At 48.5% G+C, this 18,019-nt stretch overlaps 1 protein-coding gene across 2 annotated transcripts in view; it reads right to left on the bottom strand.

Moving 5' to 3' along the window:
- Col6a3 (collagen type VI alpha 3 chain) overlaps window positions 1–18,019 on the bottom strand; it is an 81,666-nt gene that overhangs the window by 37,724 nt on the left and 25,923 nt on the right. For both annotated transcript variants that reach the window (XM_057758844.1, XM_057758839.1), the window contains 6 exons: window positions 13,470–14,054; window positions 10,589–11,188; window positions 8,590–9,162; window positions 6,380–6,973; window positions 3,854–4,459; window positions 673–1,290 (listed from right to left, as the gene is read on the bottom strand). In XM_057758844.1, the coding sequence (XP_057614827.1) occupies window positions 673–1,290; window positions 3,854–4,459; window positions 6,380–6,973; window positions 8,590–9,162; window positions 10,589–11,188; window positions 13,470–14,054 (3,576 nt within the window). The remainder of the gene's footprint in view (window positions 1–672; window positions 1,291–3,853; window positions 4,460–6,379; window positions 6,974–8,589; window positions 9,163–10,588; window positions 11,189–13,469; window positions 14,055–18,019) is intronic.

The following is an 18,019-nucleotide window of genomic DNA, read 5'->3' as shown; positions in this document are numbered from 1 at the left end:
CCTGACCATGTGGACTTATGCTGGGAGTTTAATAGGGACTTGCAATCGCAGATGCTTCTGGAAATGCCAAGATGGGAGACTGGAGACAGTATGATGAACACAGGACATGCCCACCCAGCTCAGAAGGAGACAGTTAAAGAATCAACAGGAACCACGGCTCCCTCAGAAAAACCACCCTTGCTTGAGGACACTGAGTGTCTGAATGACCATCACCCAGAAAAGGAGAAGGCCGGGGGTCTGGAGGGGTTGGATTGGAGATTCGTGGGTGAGAACTTGGAACATGAAGAGGCTGCTGTAAGTAGGACAGTCGTGGTGACCATATGGGTTCAAAGAAGGAAGGGTGCCTAGACCACAGTAGGTAACCCACCGTGAGGGATGACCTGACTCCAAAGCTGTGTACAGTATGGCTCTGGCTGACTCAAGCCAATGACTGGGATCCCTATGCCAAGCCTTTCAGCAGCCCTACAGGTAGCCTCAGGGTTGACGGACTGATGACCATTGACTTTGGGGACATGTTTCCCTCAACAATGTCAAATGAACTATTTCCCCACTATTTAACTTCTAACATCTGCAGACACGACAGTAAGCAAATCATTGCAGAGAAATCTAGTTATCATTTCGTTGAAGTCAGCTGATACCACATTCTGCAACCATGCATCAAACAGCTCGTACCTGGTCGTGAAGGAGAAAATACGTCTACACCACCGGGAGGCTGTGGAGTAGCCCCAGATGGTCCAAATGAAAGTCTGACCCTCTCTTCTATGTTGGGCAGTTCTCTGAATTCCCGAACCGTGAAGACCAGTCTGGGGTCATTGGTGATGGTTTGCAAGTCTGCCCGATCGATGTTTCGGTCACCTATCCCTAAACTCATGATCCCTGATGAGCTTATGATTTGGGCATGCCGAGTCACGTCATCCTGGGACTTCCCACCCAGGAATAAGACTAGGTGTTGAGGCACCCCATCTTCTATCCGGCTCCCAGCAGATTTCACGAAGAGGTTTCTGGCCACAAACTCCAGGGCTTTGCCAGTGTTCAGGGGAGACCCTCCTTTGAACCTCAGGCGTCGTATGGCGTCAAGAACAAGGGCCTGTGACTTGTGGGTCTTCAGGTAGAATTCTGGGAAGACATCATTGCTGAACTGCACGACCCCAATCCTCATTTTACTGGGGCCAATGTTGAGTCTGCGGACAATCCTGCTGACAAAGTCTCGGATATGAGCAAGGCCGTCGGGCTTCACGGCATCGGAGCTGTCGATCAGGAAGACAATGTCCGCGGCATCACTTTCGATCACTGCAGATGAAGGGGAAAGTGACCCAACATTGAAGTTACATTCCAACACATATGTTGGGCCTTTGAGACTTAATCATTAAAAGTTTAGGTTTTCAGGTTAATGGTGCTTGCCAGCATACCTGATGACCTGAATTCAAGATCCCAGACAAGGAGAACAACTACTCTCAAAAGTTGCCCTCTGACCTTACACACTCTTTTTTTTTTTAACACACACACACACACAAAATGCCATTTTAAATGCAGATAACAACTACTTTTTTTTTTTTTTTTTTTTTTTGGTTTTTCGAGACAGGGTTTCTCTGCAGCTTTGGTGCCCATCCCGGAACTAGCTCTTGCAGACCAGGCTGAACTCCCAGAGATCCGCCTGCCTCTGCCTCCCGAGTGCTGGGTTTAAAGGTGTGTGCCACCACTGCCCGGCACAACTACTTCTTTTTTTTTTTTTTTTTGGGATTTTTGAGACAGGGTTTCTCAGTAGCTTTTTGGTTCCTGTCCTGGAACTAGCTCTTCTAGACCAGACTGGCCTCGAACTCACAGAGATCCGCCTGCCTCTGCCTCCCAAGTGCTGGGATGAAAGGCGTGTGCCACCACCACCCAGCTACAACTACTTCTTTTTAAGAACGATTTTAAGTCACTCAAAATTTTCTCTGTGTCAACTTTATTTGGATCTCAGCCTTATGGCTTAGGTTACTACTAATTTAAAAACCTATAATAATTGTTGAGAAATAGTAATTCTATGTTTACCATAACAACAGAATCATAAATCACGAGCAGAAACCGCCAAAGAGATTGTGATCACTGAGGCTGACATCTCTGAGAAGAGAGAGACATCTCTGATCAACCGTCCTCACTCGTCCATAGTGTACACCACTGAGAAGAACCCACATGACTGACTGGCATTTGTTGCCACTCTGCCTCTATCCATGGAGGAATGGTTCCCACAATGCAATGCTTCATGTCAAGAGTCATGTTACCTGTCCCCAGACATTGATGCTCTTATATCCCTTGAATCTTGTTAAACTGCATTTTAATGAATCCATAGCATTCAATAATTTTTCTCTTTTTACTATTATTTTCTCTTTTCTCCAGAACTTGGTTTTTAACTAGTGGAAAACTTTACACTGTAAAGTTTTACTTCATGTTGAGTTTTTTTTTTTTTTTAAATTGAATCAAATTACCTGAAGGCTGTTGCATTCGATTTATAAGAAACAGAAGCAATTCCATGTCTGGTCTTGGGTCTCATGCCCATGTTAGCTCATTATGAATAGCAAGTATTTCAAAGTAGAAATAAATCCAAAATCTGAAGCAATTCTGGTTCCAGTAATTTTTAATTAAAGATTTTTCAACTCGTATAAAATTAATCAAAATATCTTGGGAAAGATGAGCCACATGCTCCTGTCAGAATTCCAGATGCCTCTCGGGTAGCCTTTAGCTAAACTAATACATTGCCTCTCGGTGAGTTTAGGTCTAGCTTTTGCCTTAATTCCAGGCTTTTACAGTGCAATGGTACAAAGTGAAGTGTTGAGTTGATTATGAAAGGAGACCATTTACTGAAAAAGGAAACTGGGGAGTTGGCCTGGGTCAAGGCTTGGGGTCACCTGCTGAGCACAACACCCTCCTCCCCAGGACCTCAGCGTCAGGGAGACTCTGCCTGTGATGAAGGCGAGAGTACTCCACCAACTAGATCTAAACATAAAGAGATAAGTATTGTCTAAACCCCAAGGACAGCCCTTAGCCCCTCTTCTGGCAAGTAGGAGTGATAGCTACACATTTCCCTTCTTCCCCAAGGCCTTTCTGCTTCTAGAGAAGACTGGTGACCGCCTGCAGAATTACCACAAACTTCTGCACAGTCTCAGATCCAGGCCAAAGCATCCTTGGCTTTGCACAAAACTCTCTACCGCAAGCTGGGACCCTGGATGGCCTTCAGCGCCGCCCTCCCTGTGGCATGCAGAGAGACAGTCACCTTATGATGAGTGTGTCCTGGTGCTCTCGGGATGGTAGGAAAGACTCCATGAAATAAGAGAGGACCTCGTCCTTGTCAATTCCCCTATGTGCTCCTTGTCAACTTGACATAAAATAGAATCACTCTGGGAAGAGGGACCCTCAAGTGAGGAATTACCTCTATCAGACTGGCCTGTGGGCAAGTCAATGGGAGTGTTTTCGCCATTAACATTGATGTGAGAGGGCCCAGCCCACTGTGAACGGTTCCAGCCCTAGGCAATTTGTCTTGGGTGGTAGAAGAAGGCAAGATGAGCAAGCCATGGAGAGCCAGTCAGTAAGCAACGCTCCTCCATGACTCCTGCCTCTGCTCCTGCTTGACTTCCTGTCCTGACTTCTTTCAATGATCAACTGGGATCAGAACATATAAGCCTGAGAACTAAGCCTTTCCTCTCCACGGTGTGGTCAGGTTGTTTGGGAACCACTGTTCTGGGGGAACAAAGAGTTGGAAGAAAGAAAAGCTTGGGTAAAGAGACAGGAGGAGGGGTCCCTACGGTATATACTAGTATGAAAACTTTATTTTAAAAAAATTAGGCTAGGAGAGCAGCTCTGCCTCCTCGGATCTTACCTGTAGTGGGATAGCTAGTGCTGGCCAAGATCTGCTGGATCTGCTGGGAGGTTAACGTGGTGATGGGCGTCAGCAGCTTCTGCTCCAGCCGGGGCAGCTCCCTGAAGGTGCTCACCGAGAACACGTACTCGGGGCTCAGGGAGATCTTGACCAGCTCCTCCTGGCTTGTGTGCCTGGCTATGGCAATGGGGGCCACGCCAAACTGCTTGAGCTCCGCTGCTGAGTCGTCCACCTCGTCGCCAGACTTCCCCGAGGAGATAAGGATCAAGAACTGAGGGACCCCCTCTTCTATCCGGCTCCCCAGCGGCCTCTGGAAGATGTGCTTCAACACGTACTCCAGCGCGTTCCCGATGTAGACCTGCCTCCCGCCCTTGGGCCTCAGCCGGCGCACTGCATTCAGCACTTCGTCCTTGCTGGAGTAGGCATTCAGAGGAAACTCCATCTTGGAATCCTCACTGAACTGGATGACTGCTACCCTGGTGGTGTCAAAGCCTATGTCCAGGTCCTCAACCAGCCTCTCAATCAGGGCACGGATATGCTGGAACTCCGGACTGGCGTTTTGGGATCCATCGATGAGAAAGACCACATCTTTCTTGCCGCCTGTACCTGCAAAGCAGATGGGACCATGGCCTTCAACTTCAAGGGTTCCAGACTTCAGGCACTCTTGAACCACTCACTTCCTAATCTGTCATCAAATCTATGCCCAGTGGGCAGGAATTCCTAGTACCAAATGTTATAGTGAAAACATCAGTCCAAAGAGCCAGTCCTGTGTGCTTCTACATCTAAATGTCAGACAAAAGAGAAGACAGCAAGAGACTTGGAAGGATAAGTCTGAGGGGAGCAGAAACTGAAGAGCTGTGTCTACACCAGGGTGGGAGTGGTGCTTTAGGAAGGGGACATCAACTGTGACAAGAACTACCCACAGAGGCCATACACGATGGTGCGAGGAAGCAAGTCACTGGTTCTGCCAGGGAGGGATCTTAGACAAGAGCACTTTCTGAGGAATGTGAGGGGAGAGATAGCAATGGTTGATGAGAATCGAAGAGGAGAGACCTTGCACACTGCACCTGTAAGTCTTATAAAGGTGAAGAAGCCGCTGGAGGGTGGGTGGCATGTTGAGAGACACACATTTATAGTAAGAAGAATCGTCCAGTACAGTGGAGACCGGAGCAGGGATGATGGAGTGGGGTGGGTGTGTACTGAGCAGGTGCAAAGAGAAGGGCAGGAGAAGCAGAGCTGGGCCACCCCAGGATAAAAGATCACTCTGAAGTGTGGAACCATTGCCCAGGAGGGACTAAGCCGAGCTTCTGAACATTCTCCTCAAAGCCCTTATAATTTCTCTAGGAAATGGGACTCAGGGTGTGAAGCTGAGAGGAAGGTGTGGGGAGAGGGGAGTGGAGGATGCAAGGTGAGAAGAAATGAAGAGTGTACAAAGTGGTCCCTCGGATGTGTGGGAGACTGGGCGAAACAGGAACCGAGCCCTATGGAGGCATAGGTCTGGATTCCCAGGAGACAGGCTCTGCGCGTGCGCACGCGCACAGACACACACACATGCACACACACACACCCTTGAGCACAGGAGCCCTAAGGCCTCAAGGACCACCCTGACAGATGCTCCTATGTTGAGAGAGAGAAAGAGAGAGAGAGAGAGAGAGAGAGAGAGAGAGAGAGAGAGAGAGAGAAATCCCCAAATGTATATGAGTGTGACCTCTTCAGATATTCTATATAGGAATGTATATGCAGAGCCCACTGCTCTCCCCTGAACACCAAGGAGAAGCTAACCCCTCAGGGCACGCGGGAGGCAAACCCTGCCTCTGACTTTCTTTCACTTACATTACTCCATCTTCCTTCCTTGATCCTTCATTTTCCCCTGGCCCCTCACTTTCCCCTCTCCACGTCATGAAAACACGTTCCAAGACCACATCTGCCTCCTTCCGCCCTGGGACCACCCTGCCTGAGTGCCCAGGAAGCACAGGCCCTGGGCTGACACGTCCTGAGGATGAGTGAGTGCATCTCGGCCTCTTTCCCTCTTAGCAGCCACAGCTCAGACCTTATTCAGGGCCATTGCACAGAGAATGGGAAATCCTCCTGCTGGTTGGGACATCTCTCAGTCCCAAGCAAGCTTCCCACATTGGTGCTAAGATACAAATATTTCAGAGACGCTACCCCGTCCACAGAGCAGAGCACCTGTGGTCAGGTTCCTCTGAAGGGCAGAAGGCTACTGTTTCCAAAGGTGCCACTGAGACTAAACACTCAGCAAGGGTCCTCCTCAGGCTCCTCTGTAGAGCCTGGATCCACGCCATGCTCATGCCCTTTTCTGATGTTTTAATTTGGCCACAAACATGAATCTTAGCTTCACTATTTGATGTCAAAAAAAAAAAAAAACTCCCAGTTTTTCACACATCTCTAACACTCCATGTGGCAGAGGAATCAAAACTGAAAATGCTTTGTAGCACACAGTCTGAACAAATAGCCAAGGTGATTATGGGGATGAGAAACTCAAAGAACTCACACCCAAGCCCTCACCTGCTCTCGGAATAACTGGTTTCATATTGCTCAGTGTCTCACGAGTAAGCTGAATCACCCTCTCGGAGACGACCTGTTGGACCGTCCCCAGCTCCCGGAAGGTGGGGATGGCCACAGCGAAGTCTGGCATGAAGGAGATGGTCTGCATCTCAGTGATATCAGCATTTCCAATGCCAATACCAATGGGCACAGCCCCGCCCTGCTTCAGGACCACAGAGGGGCCTCTCACATCATCCCCCGAGCGCTCGGCCGTGAGTACAATCAGGAGCTGGGGGACGCCTTCTGCTATCCTGCTCCCTGTGGAACTGGTCAGGATATTCCTCAACACGAAGTCCAGCGCCGCCCCTGTGTTGGGGACTGGGCCGCCCAGCAGTGTCAACCTGCGAATGGCATTGATGACACCCTGCTGGTCCATATGGGAATTCAGGTAGAATTCAGGCCTGGTCCGGTCACTGTACTGCACCAGGGCCACACGCACCCGGTCAGGACCCACGTCCAGACTCTCCACTACTCTCTGCATAAAGTCCTTTAGCAGGGAGAAGCCACTCCGGACGCCCTCGGAGCCGTCGATCAGAAACACGACATCCTTTTCACCTGAAATCAGAGGAAAACTGCTGGTGACTCACACAGGACTGGACACAACAGCGATATACCACTGTACTGAGTGGCATAGCAATCCCCCAGGGAGGTCCAACCCCAAATCCTTCTGTCTGTGAAGAAGATGAGTTAGGGATGAAGAATGTGTATTCCCCCAAACAGGCATGACATCAATACAGGAAGGAGAAGGGACTAGGGCAGATATTATTCTGCACATACAGGGGATGGGGACGAGACCATGAGCCAGAGAATTTGAGTGATTTCTGGAATCTGAGAAAGGAAAGAAATAGGTTCTCTCCCAGACCCTCCATCTAGAAGCCACCTGCCCTGCCAATACCTTAACTTTAGCTTAGGAAGGATGGATTCTGATGCATGACCTAAAAGAACTGTTAGGAAGGAGATCCTTCTGTTGTAAGCCACGATATGTGCAGTAAAACACTGAGGCAGCAATGGAAGATGAATACGCCAGTACAGAGGGCCCTCTGCATTAACTTTCTTAAGTGAAAAACCAAAAAGATAAAGGCAGAAGGGTCTCTGTGAATTTGAAACTAACCTGATCTGCATTACAAGTTCCAGGCCAGCTAGGGTTATGTAGTAAGACCCTGTCTCACCAATTAATCAATAATCGCTAACTTTAAAAGGTAAACTCAAGGAAAGAACAGGGAGCAGAAAATAACTGAGCCAGCGGAGCCAAGCATTTTGCAGTTGTGAACACTTTAAGGGTTCACTACAGAGCCAAGACAATGGGTGGGAGGAAGGAATGTGGCCCTTATGTCAGGGTCACAGATTAACCCAAACTAACCTTGAGAGAATCCTTTTATCAGAAAAGAGCCTCAAGCATCTCAGTTTTCAATCAAAAAGGATATATGATCAATATGTGTATAGATGGTGATCGTAATATATATGTATATATGTGTGTGTGTGTGCATGAGTGTGTGTGTGTGTTCATTCTGTTGGTGGGCAGGCTGTCTTCTAGCTAGAGGACTTGGGAGATAACCCATTTCTCCCATATATATATATATATATGTATATATATGTATATATATATATATACATATATATATATATTCATTTTATCACCAAATAAATAGTGGTTAAATAGCAACTTAAGGGAGTGTAAATTCAGTCAGAAATTTTAATGCAGTCTTCATGATTGAACTGAACTCATTTGTCTTCTCTAATGTCTTTAGATTTTTGATGAACATAATTGAAGAACTTGCATCAGTTACATTCACTTAAAGACATCACTTGACTCTTGACATCAAGATACAGGCTGCTTTAGCTCTGACATAGCCATAGCCTATGGCTTTATAACCAGATAGGAATTTTTTTAAAGATGTAAGCTATTGTTATCTCAACCTCTATAATGCATCTTATTATGAAATATTCTAGTGCCTTAAAAAAGACTCACCCGTATCATTCCAAGACACAAGTTAGAAAATGAAAGAGAGAACCCTCCTTTTCTTTTGTTCCCCTGGAAATATCCTGTAATTTCCATGTTCTCTGTAAGAACATGGAAGGGCTTCATCTGAGAACCTATAGCCAGCAGCCTCTGCTAACGTTCTAAAACTAAAGTCTGAGCTGCAAGAGGAGCGCACAATAGTGTGCCATACCTGATTCGGGCTCTTCAATCTGGATGGCTTTCAGAAGGCTCACAATCTGGGGCTGGAGGTCCCCGATCTTAGGAAGTGACTCTGCCACCAGGATGAACGCGGAAGAGGGCACAATCTGCTCCAGCTCATCGGGATTAGCGTTCTTGGCTTGAAAGATGAACGGTATCACTCCTTTCTGCTTCAGGGAGCTTGCTGGCCCGGCCACGGCATCTGCCGACCTACCGGCCACCAGCAGCACCAGGAACTGCTGCACGTTATCCTCAATGCGGCTGCCAGACGACTTCACGAAGATGTTACTCTGTGCGAAGTCCAGGGCATAGCCCAGGTTGAGGGTTCTGCCTGTCTTTATCTTCATCTTTTTCACGAGGTTCAGGATTTCAGCCTTACTCTGGTGCTCATTGAAGCGTGACTCCAGCTTGACGTCATCACTGAATTGAGCAATGGCTACTCGGGTCCCGTCCGGCTTCACATCAAGTTCCTCAATGATCTTGTAGAGAAAGTCTCGGATGGCAGGGAACTGGCCCGCGACATTGGCGGAGCCATCAAAGAGGAAAAGAATGTCCCGCTGGGCCTCTACAAGGAAAGCAGATGGACACAGTAAGCGAAGAGACCCTAACACCAACTGGATTCTGCCTAGCACTGCCACGTGCTGAGGGAGCTTCCCAGAGTCATCTGACATCACTGTACCAACAAGAGAAGAGGACGAAGGCCGTGTCGTGGTTCTGCTGTTCCAGAGCAGTGAAAATTTGCAAAGGAACAGCACTGGGTTGGCTATTCTACAAGCGCACCACCCAGACATTCTTGACAAAGCGATCTGTTGGAAAGCCTGCCTGTCTTGTTCTTGCAGCAGGTTAGACCACTGAGAACTGACGGTGTTTTCATGTTACAAACAGAACTATCAAAACTGTGTTCCTTTCTATACTTCTGAAAACTGACCTCCATCTCCTGTGACAGAGACCCATTACAGACTAACTTCCCATGGCTTGACATGGATCTGCTCAAACTCAATCATGTCTTCAGTAACTTTAAGGTCAAGAGTTGAGACCCAAAATACTAACTGTCGATGCTTTTTGGGGGTTGGTGTGGGGTTCAAATCTCTACTAACATTTCCAATCTATAAAAGCTGAAGCACAGAAAACATGAGTGACGGCCAAAAGTGACAGCCACGCCATATGAATGTCATCTCAAACTGCTCTGAGAGCCACTTCAGTGAAGCAGCCACTGGCGCAGGCTTGCTAGCCAGCTGGGTGATGAAGGCAGAAAACTGGTAGCTCTCGTGTGTCAATCACTGAGGTTCATAATCATCTGCCACGGTAATAGCAACACGGACTCACGGCTGCATGAAGATGCACAGATAGCTTTTTACGTGTGGCAGAGTCTGAACGTAGAATGTCACATAAAGGAAGGATTCAGATTGTAAAGGATGCTAAGGCATAATCATATAATAGAGTCAATCAGTCAAGCCCCCTCTCTCTCTTCCTCTCTCGCCCTCCTTCCCTTTTCCCCCTTCTCTCCCTCCTTTCTTTCCCCTTCCCCACCTTTTCTCATGGATTTTTCAGTCTAGAGGAGTGGTTCTCAATCTGTAGGCTGCGACCCACCAGATGGGTCAGCTAAGATCATCCTGCATATCAGATATTTATATTATGATTCATAACAATAGCAAAATGACAGTGAAGAAGTAGAAATGAAATAATTCTGTGGTTGGGGGTCATTACAGCATGAGGAACTGTATTAAAGGGTCACAGCATGAGGAAGGTTGAGAACCACTGGTCTAGAATGTTCACCCTGTTCAGCTTCCAAAAGAATCTGAGACAGCATGAACAGAGCATAGCTGAACACTCTTATAGAGTCTAAGTTTGCTAGCATAGTGTCTTCAACCAGTGCAACCAAGATGCACCCATCATCCTTCCACCTGTCACCAGCTCTGGGGTTTCATTGGCCACCGTTGCCAGGAAGGCATCTGAAGAGGGAGAGGGGCCCACGCTGGTGGGAGGTTTACCTGGCTGGGTTAGTGGAACTTCCTGCACCCCTCCACTAACATATGTGGTTAGGGGCTGAATCAGCTGTTGAGGCAAAGCTGGCAGGGAGCTGAAATCATCCATGAGATACACCAGGCTCGGATTAAAAGCAATCTGCTCTAGCTCAGCCTTATCCGCCCGGCTGGCCCCCACACAGAAGGTCAGCACGCCTGCGCGCACCAGGGCGTTGGCGGCCTGCAAATAGGCATCCTCAGAAGGCCCCGCCATGAGCAGGAGCAGCAGCTGAGGCACATGTTCCCGGGTCCTGCTGCCGCCTGCCTCCGTGAAGTGATTGGCATGGACATAGCTCAAGGCAGAGCCTGTGTTCAGGCCCGAGCCCCCCTTGAGCTGCAAGCGCCTCAGGTGAGCAAGCATCTCTGACTTGGTCTGGTAAGTGTCTAGAGAGAACTCCGTGACCGCGGTGTCACTAAATTGCACTAAGCCAACACGGATGTTGTCACTTCCAACATCGAGGCTGTTAACTAGGTTGGTTACAAAGTCACGCACATAAGCAAAATTGCTTTCTCCAACGTTGTCGGATCCATCCAAAAGGAAGATGATATCCCGTTTGTTTACGTGAACTGCAGTGAAGCACAGAAAACACGGTGAGACACGCCCCCTGAGAGGGCTTCCCATGTGTGCCCTTCCCGCGAGGGCACACATGGCGCAAACAGAACACAGAGAAGGTCAACGTGGCAGAGCGGGTCATTGGTAAAATATGGCAAGCGGCTGCATATTTTCCTCTTGTGGTGGCTGGAGCTGGTGAGGCACACTGATAGCCAAGTGTACAAAACCGAGATTGCTCACGGACAGACAAAGTGCTCGAGTTAGAATGTGTACAACCGACAAAATCCCCAGACTCCTGAAACAGCATCCCTTCCCTGGAACTAATTCCATGTCCTTCCAGCATCTCCAGACTCCTGGTCACAGGATGGTGGCCCCTGCTGGCTGAACCCCCCGGGACTCACCTGAGTGCACAAAGAGGGTTCTTTCCACCCAAAGCTCCAGAAACATCGGCCCACATGGCCCTAGGAACACCCCTTCTTTAATCAGACTACCTGTCAATCAAAGTATGTGGTCCTCTGACTGGAGTCCTCATCCCCCTGCCATTCTCTACTGTTCTCCTGCCTTCCTAAGGGTCACTTCAGTCCTGGGCAATAGGGTACCCAGGGCAGATCCTCCAGGGAGGTGTGGCAGGATCGTAGGTGTGATAGTTAATACAATGTCAATTGGACGGAATCTAAAAATTGCCTAGGAGGCAAACTTCTGTGCATGCCCATAAAGGGAGTTTTTCTGGGATCACTGAGGTGGAAAGATCCACCCTAAATGGAGATGGGTGGCATCATTCTGTGAAGGAGAAAGCTTGGCTGAGCAGCCGCATCCCTCTCTCTCTGCTTCTTGACTGTGACTGTGACCAGCTCCTGCTGCCAGGCCTCCCTCCCCATAGTGGCAGCATCCTCAGACTGTGAGCCAGGATCAACCTTTCCTTCAGTTCCTTGTTTGTGTCACGGAATTTGTCACAGATATCGAGAAATTAGGTGACAGTGAAACGCAAAGAGATTATATCCTGTGCTAGGCCAAAATTGCTTGCACGAGAAAAAGGTTTTCTATGGGGCCCATTTGTAGGGATTCAACCAAGGCTCAAAAATATTTGAAAAAAAAATGTACTAATTGGCTGGGCGGTGGTGGTGCACGCCTTTAATCCCAGCACTTGGGAGACAGAGGAAGGCGGATCTCTGTGAGTTCGAGACCAGCCTGGTCTACAAGAGCTAGTTCCAGGACAGGCTCCAAAACCACAGAGAAACCCTGTCTCGAAAAAAAAAATGTACTAATTGTACTATATCACTTCAGATTGGCTATAATGCTAGCATCACATTTGTTACTATATAGAGAGGGTGGCATGAATTCCATGTGAGTATTTTGTCATCTTAACCAAGGGACTTGAGCATCTGTGGATTTCTGTATCCATGGGCAGAGGGAATTGACCCATCCCCTATGTACACATTTAGAACTTACTACTCCCCACCCATGCTTCATTGTAGTTCAGACTAACTGAATTCTATGTTCATTCATCAAATTTAACTTTGGCTATAAAAGAGTGAATTCAGGAGAGAGAGAGAGAGAGAGAGAGAGAGAGAGAGAGAGAGAGAGAGAGAGAGAGAGTTTGAGTACTCTCAAGCCCAGATGGTCTGAGGAGCAAGCAGGCACTCATGCAGTAGGTTCATGCACGGTGGAGTCCTTCAGTGTGAGGTCTATGAGGAGGACAAGCTGGATTCCAGGATATCCATCTTCTCTTCATTGAGGATGGAGGTTGGCGTTTACCCAGTTCACAGGCTGAGAGCTTTACTGTGTCTTTAGGAATAGCTCTGCATGGTCAATCATATAAAATGAGGGAGCTGAAGGACCATGGGCGTGGTCTTCACGCCCATCTATCATTATGTTTTCCCTTGAAGGGAACCCCTTATACAGAGAGAAAAGAGGGGTCAAAAACTGAGTGCACTACACCACATCTTCTGTGAGCAGAGATACTGTCATCTCAGAAGGGAAGGTCCTTGACTCAGAGGAGGTTGCTAGACATGGTCACTAATGAAAACAGAGCATAGAGTGACTTCTGTGGCCAGAAGCACGGGTGGATGACCTTGTGATGTTACAGTTTAGTGTCATATGCATTTGCAGAGTGACATTTTAAACTCCACAGTCTCAACCCTGAAGAAAAAAATAGACCTTAAATAAACAGTTTGCTGTGGCCGTTTTCATCACAAAACAGTGCTCTGTCAATTAAACATCGATACTTCACTGGGCCTTTCTCAGCGGTTCTGCCTGCCAGCCCCCTCCTGCATGTACAGACGATAGCTACCATACCTTCTGTGGTTCCAGTGAGGGTCCTGAGGGGCGCCAGCAGATTGGGTAGCACGCTTAGCAAAGTAGTAGGGCGGAAGTCAGCAGGAGTGAAGATCAGGGAGGAGTCAAAAGCGATCTCTTTCAGCTCGTCCTCATCAGCGGCCCTGCTGCCGACTGCAAAGGCCATGACGCTGCCCCGCTTCAGTTCCTGGGCGGGCTGGCTGACCTCATCGAAGGACTTACCACCCGTGACCAGCACCAAGAGCTTAGGAACCCCCTCAGCAGCCCTATGGCCGGCTGAGCTAGTGAATAGGTTGTTTCGGACAAAGTCCAGAGCCGAGCCCGTATACAGGGCTGAGCCCTCCAGGGGCCTCATCTTCCGTACAGAGGCTATGGCATCTTTTTTGGTGGAGTGAGTACTTAAATAGAACTCAGGCTTGACAGTGTCTGCATACTGAGCCACTGACACCTGAACCAGGTCGTGTCCGATTTCCAGCCTCTGAATGACCTTGGCAATGAAGTCTTTGATGGCATTGAAGTTGGACTGCCCCAGGCTGGAGGAACCGTCCACCAGGAAGACTATGTCCCTCTTGTTGACTTCCATGACTGTAGATAGCAATAATAAAATGTGAATAGAATAACCACGGTGATCAGGTTCAACAGTGACACTGTAAAGCCCGCCATGCACAGGCAGCTCTCCCTCGCTTAGGAGGGGAACTGTCACATATGAGTGACGGGCTCACTTCCAACCCTGCCAACTTGCACTGTGCTCAAGACATCGCTTCAGAAAAGAAAATGACTTTTAGTTTCACACACTAAAGATCATTGGCTCTTTATCGCTCTAAACAAGGTTTGAAAGTTTGGATGAGTAACGCCTGGGTCTTCTCAGAAAGCGTTTTTGTATCACTAACCTGATGCTAAACCCACACACTGCCCAATGCAAAATCTGAAAGAGAACGGGCATCGCCTCTTTTTCTTTGGTTCTATATTATTTGGCTTCCTTTGGCAGGCAAAACAGACATTTAACGGTTTTTCATAAATCTTGGGAAAGGAAACCAGTGTCCACCCCACCAAAGGCTGCCATGGGTATTCTTTACCCAGCCCAGGATGGGACTGGCAGTCAGTGGCAGACCGCGGCCTGCATGGCTTAGACAAACCACAAAAACAAGCACCTTGGCTCAGAACTCCACTGGCAGCGACTGTGACTTCACCCAGCCACTGTCTCAGTACGTGGACAACCTACCCAAGGCATGGAACAAGGTCTCTACCAGACTCAATGTCTCAGGCTGCTCCGACACTGTAAAGATATTAGCTGAGGTGGGGGTGTTTACAAAAGGCCCCTGGGTATCCCTTGTACCAGACATCTGGTATGACAATCTAATTTTATAATACCCGACAGAAGAGGGAAGTTTGGAAATAAAGGCAAGGAAGAGCTTCCTAAGAGCTGAGACCTCTCATGGTGTATTCTAAAACAGCTCATTCCTCATCACAGGGACCAGAGGTTGGGAAGATGGTGTCAGGGTCGCTGGAACTGCCGTAAAGAACGACTTTAGTCTGACTGTGCCTCCTCTGTAACACTCTCTGCACCCAAAGGGGCCAAATCTGAGTTCTTCCAGGAGAAAGGTGTTTGTGCATGAGAAGTTTTAGTCCAGGTGCCTGGTTACCTGCTGGTGTGACTGTGTATGGGACACTACCTGCCCTTCCTCCCTGGACCATGAACATCTGTTCAGGGATCTCTTTCTTCCTTCAGTTGAGAACATGTAGTCTCTTGGGGTTGCAACTTCGATTGTAATGTAAACATGTCTTTGCAGATAAGCTTGGTGCATATGTGTGTAGTGGGTTTCTAATACCTCTATGTCACTGGGAACAATGTGCACACAAGCGAATGAAGATACACACATATTGCACATACAATGCTCCGCATCTGTACCACACGTATTTACCATGCATCGCTCACACAGCAGACTGGTAGACGAATATCCACGGGAGGGGCCATCTGAAAAGTGCCATGCCCACCTCCAGGTTGTAGCAAGTCACACTTGCCACCTCCCAAGTTTTAGCACCTCGCCATACATTTTACCAGTGGTCCACAGGCAGGACAGACGTCCACATGTGGGGGACACTGAAACTGTAGAGTGTGGACTTAGCTTTGTGGATTCTGCAGTGTGTCCTGGAGCTCCCAGATTCCATGACCCAAGTCCTTTTTGGTTACAGAAGAGGTTGCTTGGTTTGTGTTTACATTTCTGGAAGCTGCTAACAGGAGGACGCCTGGAATAGTACTTAGGCAAACATAATAAGCACCGAAAAAAAGGTCCAAGCCTCTCAAAGAATGATCAGGTTCCAATGTTCGCTATATGCTTTTAACACTAGCTGATTAACCTCTGCGGGTTTGTGTACTCTCGTGTCTGCTTCTGGAGATGGGGGCTGCTTTATGCACTATCTCGCACCCAGTTCCTTTTTGTTTGTTTGTTTGTTTTGGGAGGTGTTTACTTTTTTGTTTGTTTGTTTTTCAAGACAGGGTTCCTCTACAACTTTGAAACCTGTCCTGAAACTCACTCTGTAGACCAAACTGTTCTCAAACTCACAGAGATCCACCTGCTCTGCCTCCCAAGTGAGTACAGGGATTAAAGTCCTGTGCCACCACCACCCAGTTAGCTCACACCCCGTTCTTAAACCACGTGATTCTCAGGCTTCCTGATAGGGATCTATCTCGAGGATGCACCAAGGCTTCCTTCAGGGATCTGACAGGGCCAGGTTTTCTCTTCCCCAGAGCTCTGGTGAGTCATTGTCTCTTAGGGAGGGAGTGACCTTGAAGGGCCTGCTAATCTCAGCTATTGAAGACCCCTCATCAGCACGCTCTCCTGTGGCTGCCAAGAGGACACCCAGGATCCCTTCTCTCTCTCCAAAAAGCTTGGGGGTTGGGAAAGGACATCCGCAGTTTTCTTGTTGATATCCCCAGTCAAATCCTCTCAAGAGTCACCCCTTCCCATCCATTTACTCCTGTCCCCTGTCCTTGGAGAGTCCGCCTATCTCTAGTGTCTCTCTGCAGTCTTCTGAAGGACTTGGGAATTCTGTCACCCGAAGCCCCTGGTGCTCACAGCGACTATGTCCTCCCGTCCACTCCACCCCTGCTTCTAGTGTTACATCTTATGATCTTCTACAGATACTATAGGGCATGTACACCCCTGAAATCTCCCACGACCTGCCCCTGCTTCTCCTCTTTCAGACAAATGACACCCCCACTTCTTCATCCACCAAGTTCTCAAATCTGACCTTCAGCCCTTCCCGTCCCTCGGCCAACCCCCTCTCAACCTCACAACCCTCACCCTGTGCTATCCTCGTGGGCTCTCTGATTCACTAAGCCTCACTTTTGAGTCCCCCTAGTTCTCCATCAGACCCTCCTGGCAAAACCTCCATGGTGCTCTCCCCTTCGCCCCTCATGCCACCCAAGCAAACGGATGCTTCCGGGAAAATAACACAAACAGGAAGCCTGCACTGACACACGGCTGACAGCACCAGCGTGTCACAATGGAATGCTCCCAAGAAACTGGTCTTCCCATTCTCAATCACCTTATGACTCTGTTCTCTCCCCTCCACTGCCATAGGAGGATACAATCTCCCACCTACAGCTGTAATAATAATAATAATAACAATAATAATACAGTTGCTTCTCCGGTCAGTCAAATAAGCCTGGACACTGCTAGGCTCTTCATCCTCAGAACCCCAGCTGCGCTGCCATCTGCCAGCTCAGAGAGGCCACACTTCATGTTGCAAGAACAGCCTGCCTGCAGTTCCCTTTGCCTAGGCATCTTCCCTCTGTGATGCCTGGACTCTGCTCGTTTCTGCCCTACAACTTTGCAGACAGGTCCACTAAGTTCCCTGACCCCCTGCTCTCTAACACAGCCCCATTTGGTAGACTTGTAGCTTGTCACACATGAGAAGTGTATCATTTGGTCAGTAGCTCACGTGGTACAGACCCAACGACTATCTCTCTTTCTCCATCCTGTGTCCCCAGTGCTTGGCGTAGTTACTGGCACATATCAAGTAGTCAAAGAATTTCTACTGAAGATTTAGGAGTTCATCACTGAGACTCACAGTGATGTCTGTGAGGAAGGAGGTAAAATACTAGTTAACTACAGAAAAGCCAGTATAAGGGCAGAACGCCACCCATTTTAATACAGAAGTTGAAGCCTCGCTTGAAGCAAGAGTATCTTCACCTGGTACAACGTCTTTGGTGAGAAGTGAAGGAATGGGTGCCCTGAGATGTGACATCTGGCCAGAATGACAAAAGAGTGGGACCAGAGCCAGATCTCCCAGAGGCAGTTGTGGTACTTACTCTGCTTCTAAAACACAGAGCAGTGGTTTGCTTCCAGTGTGTGCGGACTCAGAGAAGCTCAGTGGGCTCGAAATCTCCCGGGCATTGTTTCTGTAATGACCAGGGTCACTGCAAGGCTCAGGCACACAGCTGCATCTCAGACCACAGCCAGGCAGCATTCAGACCCGGAGTCCCCTTGCTTCAGTGTTTCTTCTCAGAGCATCCAGCTCAGGCTACTGACATCCCATCCTGCACC

This window comes from Chionomys nivalis, chromosome 2 (assembly GCF_950005125.1).
Source record: "Chionomys nivalis chromosome 2, mChiNiv1.1, whole genome shotgun sequence".
Lineage (NCBI taxonomy): Eukaryota > Metazoa > Chordata > Mammalia > Rodentia > Cricetidae > Chionomys > Chionomys nivalis.
Note: the sequence above shows the minus strand (reverse complement) of the source record. Positions and strands in the feature narration are given on the sequence as shown.